This window comes from Antedon mediterranea, chromosome 2 (assembly GCF_964355755.1).
Source record: "Antedon mediterranea chromosome 2, ecAntMedi1.1, whole genome shotgun sequence".
Taxonomy (NCBI): domain Eukaryota; kingdom Metazoa; phylum Echinodermata; class Crinoidea; order Comatulida; family Antedonidae; genus Antedon; species Antedon mediterranea.
In genome coordinates this window covers 20,278,009-20,292,547 of record NC_092671.1, presented here as the reverse complement: position 1 = coordinate 20,292,547, position 14,539 = coordinate 20,278,009, and the positions used below count along the sequence as shown (strand labels likewise).

Below are 14,539 nucleotides of genomic sequence, written 5' to 3'. Positions count from 1 at the left end.
TAATACATATAATCTTTAATTTTAAATGGACACATAGCTTTTATTCTCTAAAAACAAAATCACTGCATTTTTTAATTTTTAGAAATCAATTCATTCATCCACATGCCAAAAAGTTTAAAAAAAAACACCCAACATACCCAATGGCATCATCTGCAAATCCCATTGAATAAAAATGTTGAGCTCCAAGCTGTTGAAAACGTAAGTCAAAGTTTTTTGGATTCTGACAAAAGTTTGAGTAGTTACTGTCACCAAGACCTAATATTATCAGCATTTAGAAAAGACAATATCAATAATCTTGTATAATGAAAGTTGTTAAATGAAAGCATAAAATCAATAAACATTAATTTACAGAACACATGTATTTTACTTAAAAGGAAATAGGTAAGTTTGAGAATATCTTGAGAGGTGCTGCACAACTTTAGTGAAAAATATCAACATTTTCAATCGCTTTTTTCTATGTAGAATTATTTTGTATTAATATTTGTATCCACCATACCTAGAATGGTATAGCGAAGATTACCAAGGTAATCGCTTCCCAATGTTTTCTTTCTTATTCTTCTCCAAAACTTGAGAGCTGTGTCTGGAGGTTCACCGTCACCAGTACTTGATATCACAAGCACCAATAAAGTCTCCTTTTCAATGTTGAACTGGTAAAAACAAAAGCAACATTTACCTAATCCAAATCATATATACCGTATATTTCGGTGTATAAGACACACTTTTGACGCGCAAATTTGACCTCTAAATTTTGGGTGCGTCTTATACACAGGTAACTTCCTCACGCACCCTTAAAAAGCTAGTTAACAGTGTACAGTAGCCTCAATAACTAGCTAGTAGGAGGCCTACGTAGCCTATTAAAATAGTGTACTACTCCTGTAATGTAGGCCCTAGCTAGTTACTCCTGTCTAATCACGGTGGTAACAAGTTTATTGAATTTTTAATTAAGGTAAATTGTCATCCTCGAGTGTATTAATTAATATTTACACTACTTGCATTAGATATTCTACCAGGCCAAGTACTCTCGGAACTTGCGGGTGTATATTCTAGAACCATTCAGCATCACAGCACAACACATTTATAGAAGAGTCCATTAATTACGGTGGTGTCATATTTTAATTACACAATAACTATTTCCCTTGATCACGGTGGTTTATTGTATTACATCTCTATGTCAACAATCACATAATTTTATAATAATGTAGGCAATAGTTCGTATGTCAAGTTATTGTGTTAAGTAGCTTCCCCTAATCTCATAATGTATATGGCCAACAGTGCTGGCCAGGCAAGGAGCACATGGTTAGGGCTCTCTTTATACATATACTAATGCATGCATAGGAAAGATTTTCATATACCGTACATAATATTCCTGCTTCATTTTCAGCCCAAAAAACTGAACATCGTTTAGATTGATTTTATATAATGGCCATACACACAATAAGAAGGTATATATTTAAATAATATGAAATTAAAGTTACTTAAGTAGACATAAGCTAGCCCTACCCACACAGTGCATAATAACTGAAAAAATATGGGGATTTCCCTTTTCATTGAATGTTCAGTTGAGAGACTGATTACGATGTAATAATAAAGGCACTCAAACAAAATTATATCATTTGATTTTAATAAATGTTTCAAATTTCATTGTTTTTATTAAAATACCATTGTTTTGATTGTAAAATGTTAAAATTTCGGCCTAGAAATAAGTGCGTCTTATACATCGACTACATAAAAAATACTAATATTTCAGTCTCCGTTATGGATGCGTCTTATACACAGGTGCGACTTGTACACCGAAATATACGGTATATATCATATATCCACATCACAAAATCAATTGATAATAGCAATCAAAAAAGAGGGATGACAAATTTAGTACCATATGGATATAATCCCACTTCCAACTTTATGATCCCAGTTAGTTAGTCCCAGTGTATAATTGCCAAACACAAGATATTAAAGACCAATTAGCGATGGCTTAGACCTTAAAGCTCCAGTATAAAGGTTGTTCGGATAAATTTCACGATTATACTAGGGTGGCTTAGATCTTAAAGCTAGTCTTTAGAACCCACTTTCTAAAGCATTGAGAAAAGGGTTACGTGTAATTTACTGAAATATCCTTAATCCGAATACAAAAAAAAACTCTAACTCTAACTACGTACTATAAAAACCTACTTCCTTACGTAAATGTATACATATACTCTTGAAATTGCCCAGATGGATCTCGAATACAGGAACTTTGGCATTAATTTTAATAACTGGAAATTGTAAAAATGAACACAGAGCAAATAAATACAGTCAAACACGATGTAATGTAGCCAAATATAATTGTCGTCATGAGAATTTTAATATGAAAAATAAACTTTAGACTTGTGTCTGTATTGCATGGTATCGGCCTGCCACATTCCTGTCTCATTATTTTATTATGGAGTTGTATCTTCATATTATAAAATTTGTATCAAACATGGATTGTTATTACAATCAATGTCTTGCAATTAAGGAATATTATTATATTACTACAGTAGCAGGTACCCGTCCAATGGGCGGGTATATTCTTAATGATTGTAAGGTTCAGGAATCAAAAAGATAATAAAGAGTAATATAGTAAAATGCTGTGTACACAAATCTATAAATGGATGTATAGTGCAGAGAGGTGCATTATACAGCATTTATATTAGAAGGAAGATAAAGTTAATAAGCATACTGTATACTGTACTGTATATTTTAAATACAAATGTACAGAGTCTTCGCAAATAATAGTGCTCACTGTAAAAAAAACAAACAGAATCTCGTTAACATCTGTATATTTTTCTTCTTATTTTATTGATTAATATTTAATTATGCCAGTTTCTTCCGTACTCATGTTTGGTGTAGGACATAATCCTGCATTTCATAGTCGTCTGGTAAATTTTCATGTTTGTAAAAGCTTCCAAAGTATGTTAATATCATTTCTGAATGAAGAACAGTGACTTAGTTTAATCTAGTTGAATATTCTTGCAGTCTCCTGTTGTTTAGTTAAATGTCTTGATTTGTGGTGGTAAGAATGTTTGGTGGTTTGTCTTTAAGATGAACAACAATGTATGTTTTCTGGTGGTGTAGGCCTAATTAGAAAGAAGTAAATATGATTGCAACTTCATCCTCCTTGTTTGTACGTCCTTGTAGGCCTACACCCCTTAAAAAAAATTACATAAAATGTATATAATGTTATCATAATGTACCCTACAATATTTCATGATAAAATATTGCCTATAGCAGCTTTGCAATATTATTTAGTAAGAAACATAACCTAGCCTAGTGTTATCACTGCATTTGTTGTTTGGAGAAATGGTAAAAGGGGTGCTCTTATGTTTGGGAGGTGCGAGAAACATGTGCAAGAATACAGATTGACACTTACCGCTCCTTTTACTTGGTGCACAGCCGCACTACCGAAATAATGTTTTGATTATTTGACAGTGAATTATTATAATACTGGCCTATGTTGACAGCAAGAACAAAGTCATTATTTTATTGAAAGAGATTTTACAGATTACTGTCTACAGCAAAGTTTTTGATTGACTGTCTCTCCCAGATGTGCTTTTGGGTTGGTAATTTTAGCATGATCCGTCCTAGTTTACAAATTACCAAAAATGTCGGCCTCTAGAACTATAACTGCTGCTTGCTTTAGCTTCTGAATGAGTAGTCCTCTTGGGACGTAGCTGGCTAAAGCAGCAGCGTGAAAATTTACAGTACTGTACAGTATGTGCAAAACTGTATAATACATAGGCCTAATTTCCTCTGGCCAAATTACTTAAACATCCTTGTACCTGCTTCTAAATAGTTGCCTATTAAATTTCTAGAATAGTGTCTCGAATCTCAAAATGCTTTTAGCAAAAAAACGGCCTGTTAGTGTTACAAATCTTATTCTTTGTCTACAGTACTGTTAAAGCTCCAAGGTAAATTTAACACTGTGGTAAAATATGCAAAATATTTTGAATACAATACCTTCTTTTCTGTCTCATTAATATTGTGTAGATCTGGTTGAAAGCCATGTTCAAGGGCCTTTTCAAATATCTCCTCTGCTACGGCTTGTGACTGTCCAGTTTGAGAACCAAATAGAAGCAAAAAGCGTCTCTCCATTACTAAAAAAGGGAAAACAATATATTATTGTTATGATTGGTATATACATTTACAAAACTAAGTTTCAATTGTTTATATACTGTAGTTTACATGCTACAGTGAATAAATAAACGGAGTTTAATTGCAAAAGCTCAGCACATTTTTAGACCCTCATGGTCATGTTCAGAAATCCTGGATCCACCAGTGACAATCAGCAACCATATGAATGCCAATGACTTTCAAGTATGTCTGAACAAGAATTGTTCAAGTAATAACTAACATATTGAAAATTGATAATGGATACATGATACATGCTCTCTATTGAATGTGATGAACTGTGACGAAATACTGTAGATAAAAATCCATTTTTTAGAATTAAGTTGGTCATATTGATTACGTCTAAATTTTAAATGAATTTCTATCCACAACTCATTGGCTTTTATGATAAGTTAAGTCGCCAGCAATCCTGAAGAGCTATAATTGATTAACAAAGTTTGCATAAGATTACCCATTTTCAAGAGCACAATTTTTACAGTTTGACATGGTATTTTATTAAACCGGTCAAGTGCACAACACATACACATTCATCTGCTGGCCAAGTTAAACTGAACAACTGCTTTCGTCATTTTAGAGATTTACAAAAAATGAGCATAAAAAATTAAAGGGAGCTATAGCCTAAAAAACCTACAAACGGAGAAAATGTATCTAGCATGCCCCATAAAAAAGTCAATTTTTTAAAATTCATTTTTTTAAAGACCCCTTCCCTGCAATTTTGGACGTTTTTTGGAAAATAATACATATATATCACTTTAAAAACATTAAACCATGTCATTCCTTGTCTTAAATGTACGTTTTATGGTAAATTATGATAAAAAGTGAGAAACAATGCACTACCTAAGTAGCTCGCGGCGATCAACCTCTCGTGGACGGTCTTAGGCCTAGCCTAGCTAGGCTTAGTTTTGTAGGCCTAGCTGGTAAACATCGGTAACGTACGAACATCGTACGCTAGCTATATACCTAGCCTGACGTTGTATAGTTGCTGCATTAATTGTCTTTCTATTTTTGCCAGACTCCGTTGATACAAATTGGGGAAAACCCGGTATTTTCGCTGAAAAGTTAGGAGTCTTCCATTTGTTTTGGCCTCACGATCGATCGAAAAGTGGGCGAATTACAAGTGAAAAACAAAAATATCAATCAGCGCGCAATGCATTTTGGGATTTATAGCGGGCCGCTATAATTATTAGAATCGACTTATTTTTCACATTTTTAACCGTTTAAAGACAAAAAAAAAAAAGACGATTAACTAACACAACTGAAAAAATATAATATACAGTACCCAAGTCTTAGTAAAATGTTGAAATTTTCAAGTATGCAAAATCATGATCGCTGAAACCACATGTAAAAATGGAAGAATAAATATGGTGTTCCTCTGTAGTGGTTAAAATGAGATCAATTAACGAAGTAGATGTAGTTGTTGTTCTAGTTGGAGATTTGATTAGCTGTGGTAGGTGAAAAATGTCCATAAGATCTTTAAGATGGTTATGATTAGTTGAGTCCATCTGGACATTAATGTTGAAGTCTTGTGTAATGACGACATTTTGTGACTGGTGTGTCCATACTGTGAAGCCTTTCTCAAGATCCACAAAAAACGATACATTTGAATTTGGCAGTTGGTATACTGTAGCAATAATGCTGCTGTTTCCGGATGGTGGTTTTACATGTATTCCTAGAGATTTGATAGTGGAACATTCAATTTCTTGAACTTGTTTAAAAATGACAAATTGGTGGATATACAGAGCTGCTACTCCTCCTCCTCGGGTTGGTATTTTGAAATGGTTTTGGTGTTAAATTGACCAGAAGGTACATGTTTGTATTTAATCTAACACAAAGTTTTTCATGAAACTTAACAGTTACCAAGATTTCTTTAGAAAATGTGTTTTTTTAGGACAAAAAGCATATAATCCATATTTTTGCAACCATACAGTCTATTGAAATAATTTTTGTGTCAAGTTGATCAGAAGATGTAGAAGTATATTTGCTTTAATAAAGATATTTCCGAGAAATGTAATTTGTATCAAAATACTTTCAATAAAAAGTAGTGAGTGAGTAATTTCACTTTTGAAATGATCGCTCAACCGTGACTTGGTGATGACATCACTTTCCTACACTTCTAGTATTGAAACATTTTTAGTGAGTATATTATACACACTTTAAAGTGTGTTTTTAGTTATTTTAGAATTATTTTATTAGTATATAATTGTAACCTAATACACAATAGTATTGTAAGATGAACTAGGCATTCATTATATAATGATAATAAGCTAGGCCTGCCTAAGCCTAGCCCAGATAGGTAGGATAGATAGATAGATAGTCTGCTCTGTGAGAGTGGGGATGGCCTACCTACCAGCCAAAACAAAATTGCAAACTTGCATTCAAAACCATGATATACAGACTAGACTAGGTTAACATCAAATTAAGTTATTTAAGATAGTAAATATGATATTCATGGTTGTATTCAGAAGTACTGATGAAATATGTTTTAATTTAATTTAATTTCCACCACATGCTATACATTTACATAGGCCTATATGTGCACGATTTATCATACTGCCCTGTGCTGTACATACAGTAGCAGCATTACTTGTGATGAAAAACTAAATTTAATCACAATTCCAATGTTTATTATTTTAAATTACATTTGTATTGTAGATTCTATTCAAATGTAGGTAACCTACTTAATTACAGATGATGATGATAAACAATTGTTTTATTCTTCAGGCAAAATGTCTTCCAAGAAGGTCAAAATTGTAACTGTTAATGGAGATAAGAGAAACATAACTGACTGGTCTAAATGTTTTATATGTGGGAATGAAACACCTGAACAATTAACAGATCCAAAGAAAATATACAATAGTCACTCATCCAAACACCAATCAAAGGGTCTTAATTCCATTTCTAATATGCTGATACAGTTTCAAAATACCGGTTTCATGCCAAAAGGAATGGAAAGTTTTAACTTAAGTAAAATTCATGAAGATGAAGAAGGTGTTGCAAAGACATTTAATCGAAAACAATGCAAAGTATCATGTTTCATGCCGACTTAAATTCTCCCAGAAAAACCTAGAGTCATGTAAGTGTAAACGAAAATCGGAATCATTGGATTATCAGTAGATACTTCACTAACTGAGCATGATAAAACCATGTGTTTTTTTTATGGCCCAGACAATCCATCATGTCCAGGAGAAGTCATTCCCGGTGACAAGAACTCAAGAAAGGCTTTAACAATTCAGATTACAGACCATGTTAAGAAATGTGCTTTGAGTTTGCGACATACAGCTCTAATAGCTAAACTAGCAAGATGAGATATGAGTGCTCTCGATGCTGTGTATCACACAACTTGTTTAGCAGGCTTGTATAATGAACAGCGAGCTTGTGAGAGAAAAAGAGAACGAGAAAACACCAACAGCATCTCTCTTCACTATCACAATCACTTGCATTTGCAGAAATAGTAACAGAAATTGAAGAAAAGAGATATTGTGAGGTTGAACCTGTTTTTATGCTGTCCCAATTGTATAACAGGTATTGTGATAGGGTGGCTGAACTAGAAACCAATGCATATCCAAGGAGAGAACCTAATAGAACACGGTTAAAAAAGAAACTCATAGAAGCATGTGGCTTGCGTGATGAAGTTGATGTTAAAGGACATGTCTTCCTTAGTTTTAAAAAGGGGAATTTGGCAAAGGCTCATCAGAATTTAGATGATGAAATCCTTATTCTAACAAAAGCTGCCAGTATATGTCGTCGTGATAAATTCTTTGACACCGAAACCCACTTTCAAGGCACATTCAACAGTGACAGCTGTCGTCAGACATCTAGTAATTCCTTGCTACTTCTATTGGATATGATCATTCGTGGACCATATACTACTCGGAAAAAGTTAAATAAAGATAATGCTCGAGCACCCATAATACATGGTCTATGTCAACTGATAAAATTTAATGGTATCAAGAAACAAAATAATGAAGAAAGGTCAATCCGCCATGCATCAAGTAAGGAATCACCACTACCTGTATTTCTCAGTTTGTTGATATACCAACATACCCAAAGTAAGGAGCTTGTTCAAAAACTTAACAGTTTGGGACTTGGCATTGACTACAAACGCGTCCTTCAAATTTTAAAAAATATTGAAAATCAGTTACTAAATATGTATGACAGTGCTGGTGCAGTTTACCCTACAAACCTACCAAGACAAGCATTTGTCACATGTCAATTTGATAACTTAAATAGACAGTCAAAAGCTAATAATGCATCAGAAGACTTCAATGGAACTGGTTTCAGTGTGGCATGTCATGTAGATGATGTTAATGCAGGTATATACATTGAGCCACCAAAGATTACTAGCGACTCAACAGGACACAGGAAACTGCCAACTAACTACACCAGTATCGTACCAGCATTCCTAACTGACAAACCAGTTATTCCATCAGTTCCTGATAGTCATGTATTACTTCAAGAACAAAATCTATATGGAGTAATTGATGATGAAGTTAGATGGCTGAATGAAATTTCAAATCCAAATTTCCCATCATGGATTAAATTTCATTCAGATTATCAATCTACCAAAACGGAGAGTACCAAATGCATTGGCCAAAATGTTACCTTTGTGGAAAGAAAAATCGGATACGCCAGCAATGGTAAAACATATGTTTAAAGTGTGTTTGAATGTAACGAATATTATCAATCCGCAGCAGGTGCCGATATTAACTGGGGATCAACCATTGTTTGCTATTGCAAAGCAACTTCAATGGCAACATCCACAGCAATTTGGTGAGGACAAGTTAGTAGTAATGATGGGAGGCCTGCATATTGAGATGGCAATCATATCTATGATTGGGATATTGCTCCAAAATAGTGGTTGGGCGGAAACATTGGCAGAGGCTAAATTAACTACACCTGGAAGAGCTGAATCACTAACATCTGCTAAGCATGTTAAGCGTGCTCGTTATGCACACCAGGTAACAATCGTCGCCTTAAAGAAATTAAAAGATGATGCGTACAATGAGAGATTGGATAAGGTTGAAGGAGAAACGAAAGAGACATGGGAAAAGAAATGCAAAAATCAATATCCACAATTCTTTTTCTAGGATATGATAATGAAACTAGAGATGGTCTATCTTGCCTTTGTTAGATCATTGCGACAACGTGATTTTCAGTTATACGTTAAAACCATCTCAGCTATATGCCCATGGATGTTTGCCTTGGACCGAAGTCATTACCAGCGTTGGCTACCAATACATCTTAGAGACATGGTGTCATTAGAAAAAAAGCATCCAGGTATATGGGCAGAGTTCATGAAAGGAAAATTCACAGCAAACAGGTCTTCAAAACAGTTCTCAAGTATGGCCTTAGATCAGGTAGGTTACTGCAGGTTACTGTCTATTTTATGCTTGTTACTTTATTTTAATATTACTTGTATTGTCAAATTCATTGTTAACAAGTCAATTAAATGCGAGACTGGAATTTTGGATAACATCATGAATGACAACCACAGGCATGTTTTAGAAATCGCTGGACCAAATGTTGCATGTGCTTTACAGTCATTTGTAAGGGTAAGTAAGGTATTATATTAAGGAAATACTTAGGAAAAATAAATTGTAATATCTGTCCTTAAATCAATCGAGTCATATTTAAAGTGATAATGTTTCTATTTCAGGATTCAAACACATGAACACTACCATAAACTGTAAACATCATGAAGATAATGATACATACAACAGTAAATTTAACTGCCATGTAAAAGATCTTTACGAGACGCTACAGAAACTAGGTAATCAATTTTCAGGGAACAGTTCCGACTTGATGAACATTTACCACAAAGACATAATGGATGAATCAGTAGCAACAGCATTGCAGAGCATCGAGTCTGCCGGACAAAAGCAATATCATGAGTATGTAGAAGCTATCATCGTAGATCGAAAGAAGTCACTTGCTGACAAAATTACAGCATTAAAAATCCCATTATTCTCTTCCAAAAGAAAAAAGAGATTGTCAAAAGAAAAGGTCGAAAGGACGCTGCTAAAACAAACCAACAACCTATTTGCAAATCTTTTCCTCTCATCTCAGGCCAGAGGCGAACCCCCAGAAAATGTTTTCAATTTTGAGAACCACGACGATCCCCCTTCACTTGGCTTCGGAGGAGAATTAAGATCAGGTCAAAAGTCCGAACTCATACAGTGTCTCACAACAGATGTTCAATGTATCACTATTCTACCAGATAACATCACAACCACTGTCCTTGATGGTGTAGCTATAGTCTATTTCATTGCTGGAAAGGCTGGTACAACATTTGCCGATTATGCCAAAGACTGTTTCATTCCATATGTGATAAAGCGCCTTTCGCAACAGGTAAATCAAACATTGTTAATTTTAATTCACTACAGCTAATTTAATAATGTATGCCCTTCTGCAAACACAGACACAACATTTCAATTTCCCCATCCATATTAAGCCAAAAGAAATCTGTTTTTTCTCAAGGTATTACGAGTTGATGTTGTTTTTGATATCTACTTACCTGAAAGTCTAAAACAACAGCAACGGAAGAAACGAAGTGCTTCAGTTGGAATAACAACTCGTCGGAAGGTCGAACCAACCTCAAAAATCCCCAAAAATTGGAATAGTTTTCTAAGTCTGGTAAGTGTTTTTTAGAAAATGTATTGATAAATTGCATGTACTGTATTTTTTTTTCATTGAACATGTAACAACTTTGAAAACCATAAATTTGTTTTTCACAGGATGCAAACAAAGAGGAATTGTAGTTACATCGTTAGAACATGTCTTTACTTCTAGAAATGTGGATGTGTCCTCTATAAGCCCGTGTAAACAAGAAGAGGCCGACAGTAGAATAATGTTGCATGTACAACATGCTTCAGCATGTGGGCATCGCTGTATTTCAATTCGAACAGTAGACACAGATATTGTGGTTATTGCAGTATCATTATACAACAACCTGAATCTGGATCAACTGTATATTGAGTTTGGCACTTAAAACAGTTATCGTGTTCTTGCCATCCATGAGATAGCAAATAGTCTAGGACCAGAGAGAGCCGGGGGATTGTTGTTCTTTCATAGTTTCACAGGGTGCGACGTTTCTTTCTTCAAGGGAATTGGGAAGAAATCTGCATGGAAAGTATGGACAGTCATGAATCTCTTTCATCCCCAACAGTATCAGATGAAATGTTGACGGAGAGTATGAATACACTACAGAAGTTTGTAATAGCTTTGTATTCCAGAACGTGCAGTCAAAATACAGTTAACAAAGCTCGCCATCAACTATTTGCAGCTGGTAGGCCTATAGAGAAAATCCCGCCAACTCAAGGGGCATTGCTCCAACATGCAAAGCGTGCAATCTACCAAACATTAGTGTGGGCGAGGAGTTTATGGAGAGAACAGAACTTGCCATCACCAATGAAATATGGTTAGACATCTACGGGTGTCACGAAAGCTCAGACCACGAAAGCTCAGACCCCCTAAGACCTAAGATCACGAAAGCTAAGACCCAACACCTAAGATTACAAATACTAATAAGATATACTACAGCTTAAAAATAATACTTGTTTATCCATACATAATTTTAAACACAGTAGGTTTTATTTATTACCATAAATATAATTTAATACTACCCCAAAACATAGATAAACTCACATTATTTTCGCCCGTTGAGTAAATGTATATTTTTTCTTTACAACAAACAAACTTGACGGGTTGTTTGTTGGTATATATTTACTCCATTGTGTTGCTTCAGAGGATGTTTTTCTTACGCACCTGCCTTTCTTGTATTTTGACTCCAAATTTGTTGACTAACTTTATCCTGAACACCACACTTTAAAATTAGGACTTATAAGTACTTTCAGAAGGAGAAACACATAATAACAAATAAATAAATCCTTTAAATTGATGATTTTACAGATGTGTTTCTTTGTATACTGTAATGTAACTCGTCGAGCTCCCCATGCTCAATGTTTTTGTTTCTATGGAGCGCCAAAAGAGCAACAATAATAGTACAAGTATAAAAACAGAAAGAAAACGAAACAAAAAAACTCATCATGATTTTTAAATTAAAATTTATTTGCCAGTATTTATTTCTTCGTACTTGCATGATTATACTATTATCATTACAATTTTAATTTTACATTGTTCCATCCACACTGTAGATGGACTCCACAGAGTTTTCAGCCCTCTATATAATTTTTGCTCTTTTGACGTTCCATAGAAACAAAAACATTGAACATGGCCCATGGGGTAGGCCTACTGTACTGTAGGCTAGGCTAGTCATTTTGTGTGCGAGAAAAACGTCTGTAAAATCATCAATTTAAAAATGTATTTGTTACTTTATATGTGATTCTTTTTCATGAAAGTGCCAATTCTAAGGTGTGGTATTCAGAATAAATGTTGGGAGTAAAATACAAGGCAGGTGCGAAAGATAAATATTTTAGGTGTTGGGTCTTAGCTTTCGTGATCTTAGGTCTTAGGGGGTCTGAGCTTTCGTGGTCTGAGCTTTCGTGACACCCGGGACATCTACAGCTAAGGGAGTAGATCCAAAATGGTCAGAGTTTCCAGTTGTATCAGATGCCATGCGGCAACTTGTAAATTGTAAATGCAAGAAGAGATGCACATGTTTGGGAATTCACATGTACCCCTTTGTGTGCCTGTTTAGGAAAATGTTACAAGGATTAGGTTTAAAGAGTTCGAAAACACTAACTAAACAAGGTAAAGTTCATAAATGACATTTACTTTCATTTATGAAGAACATGTTCCATTAGAGAATATATAAATATGTATGTTCTGAACAATTTGAAACAAATTACAAGTATTTCTGACCAGTAGTTCTTGAGATATAGTATACTAAGGTCAAAGGTCAAAAGTTCAGAAATAGCATTTCTGATCATTTTTGGGTGAAATGTTTCATTAGATCAAATACAAACATGTACCTTCTGGTCAATTTAACACCAAAACCATTTCAAAATACCAATCCGTTGTAGAGATATACCTGTTTTGGTGTTTTAGATAAAAAATACAAAAATTGAGGTCAAAGATCACAGAGGTCAAATCAGATTTCCAGTAACTTTGTTTTGGCATCCCCATATCATGTTCTATCAACATGCCAAATGTCACACTTGTATCCACTACGGTAATGTCATTTCCCCTTAGGGACCGGACTACTGGTTACGGGCCTGCTAATGCCTACATGGATGACACCCGATTGCAAAATTTTTTGCGAATGGTTACATATGATAATATCTAAAACTGTTGATGTATACAGTAATTCGAGTTGGTTCCTTTATCAGGTGGGTAAAGCTAAAAGTTTCAAGAGTTGTTTCTAACATTTTGTATATTGATGCAGATTCATTTTTCAAATTTCAAATCAATAACTTCTACATCAGGTCGAATAACAGCCAATATATTTTCAAACGAGTCAATAAATAGTTATAAATAGACGATAAATTGATCCAACAACAATAGGACGCGTCCTCGGAAACAAAATTTCCATCCAAATTGATTCAATACTTTCAGAATCCAGGTCCCGGCGTTCACGAATAGATAGTCTTTCCTTAACAAAAAACAAACACCTCCTCCAGACCGATTTCGATCTCAACGGAAAACGTTGTATCCTTCAATGTTGAGCTCCGCATCAGGAACAGTATTATCCAACATAGTTTCACATATAGAGATAACGGCTGCATTGGTTTTTATTGCAAGAAGGCGGAGTTCTGATATCTTTGGCAGTATTGCTAAGGTGGCAGCAGTGTGTCTAAATTGTTCTTGAATTTTCTTCTAAAATTTGCGTTGTTTTCTGATTTAAATTTCTTGATGTTGTACTGATTTTACTTTAATTGTACCTGTTGTCTGTTTTCCTAGTCTGGTGAAGTTTGAGACTTTTTTTTCCTTCTGTAACTTTTGTTCAAATTTACTACACTGCCTAGGCCTAACTGTTTACCTGAATATACTGAGGTTATATAGGAGAAAGTAGTCTGTTTGAGGCCTCCTGCTTTAATTCCAGACAAGCCTAGACTGACCTGTTGTTCAAGTCTAGTCATGCTCAGCTGATTCTTTTGTTTTAGCTGAACTGAACTTTCTGCGAACTCTGGTTTTTCATTGCATACAGTATTATCGGCATTTCTTGCTCGGAGTGAATGGCTCAACTCATCTGATTTGCATTCATTATGAAGTCACTTGTACGTTACACGTTGAATGAAATCAAGAATATTGGCAAACAAGTAAACAGACCACAATCTTTTAGTCAACAATTATGGCAGCGACTGAGTGACCTCGGTATTTGTAGAAAGACCGTACGAGGACGTAGAGCTGGCGTGAAAAAGCGACGACAAATAAAAGTCCTTACGACATCACGCTTTTCTGACACAACTGATGTATGCTCTCAGAGGAAGTT

The 14,539-nt window shown here is 34.7% G+C and overlaps 1 protein-coding gene across 4 annotated transcripts in view; it reads right to left on the bottom strand.

Annotated features, from left to right (window-relative positions):
* The window catches only part of LOC140040710 (methionine synthase reductase-like), a 220,786-nt gene that overhangs the window by 25,080 nt on the left and 181,167 nt on the right, over positions 1 to 14,539 (bottom strand). For all 4 annotated transcript variants that reach the window (XM_072086842.1, XM_072086841.1, XM_072086840.1 and 1 more), the window contains 3 exons: positions 3,979 to 4,115; positions 497 to 647; positions 138 to 255 (listed from right to left, as the gene is read on the bottom strand). In XM_072086842.1, the coding sequence (XP_071942943.1) occupies positions 138 to 255; positions 497 to 647; positions 3,979 to 4,113 (404 nt within the window). In that variant the 5' untranslated portion in view covers positions 4,114 to 4,115. The remainder of the gene's footprint in view (positions 1 to 137; positions 256 to 496; positions 648 to 3,978; positions 4,116 to 14,539) is intronic.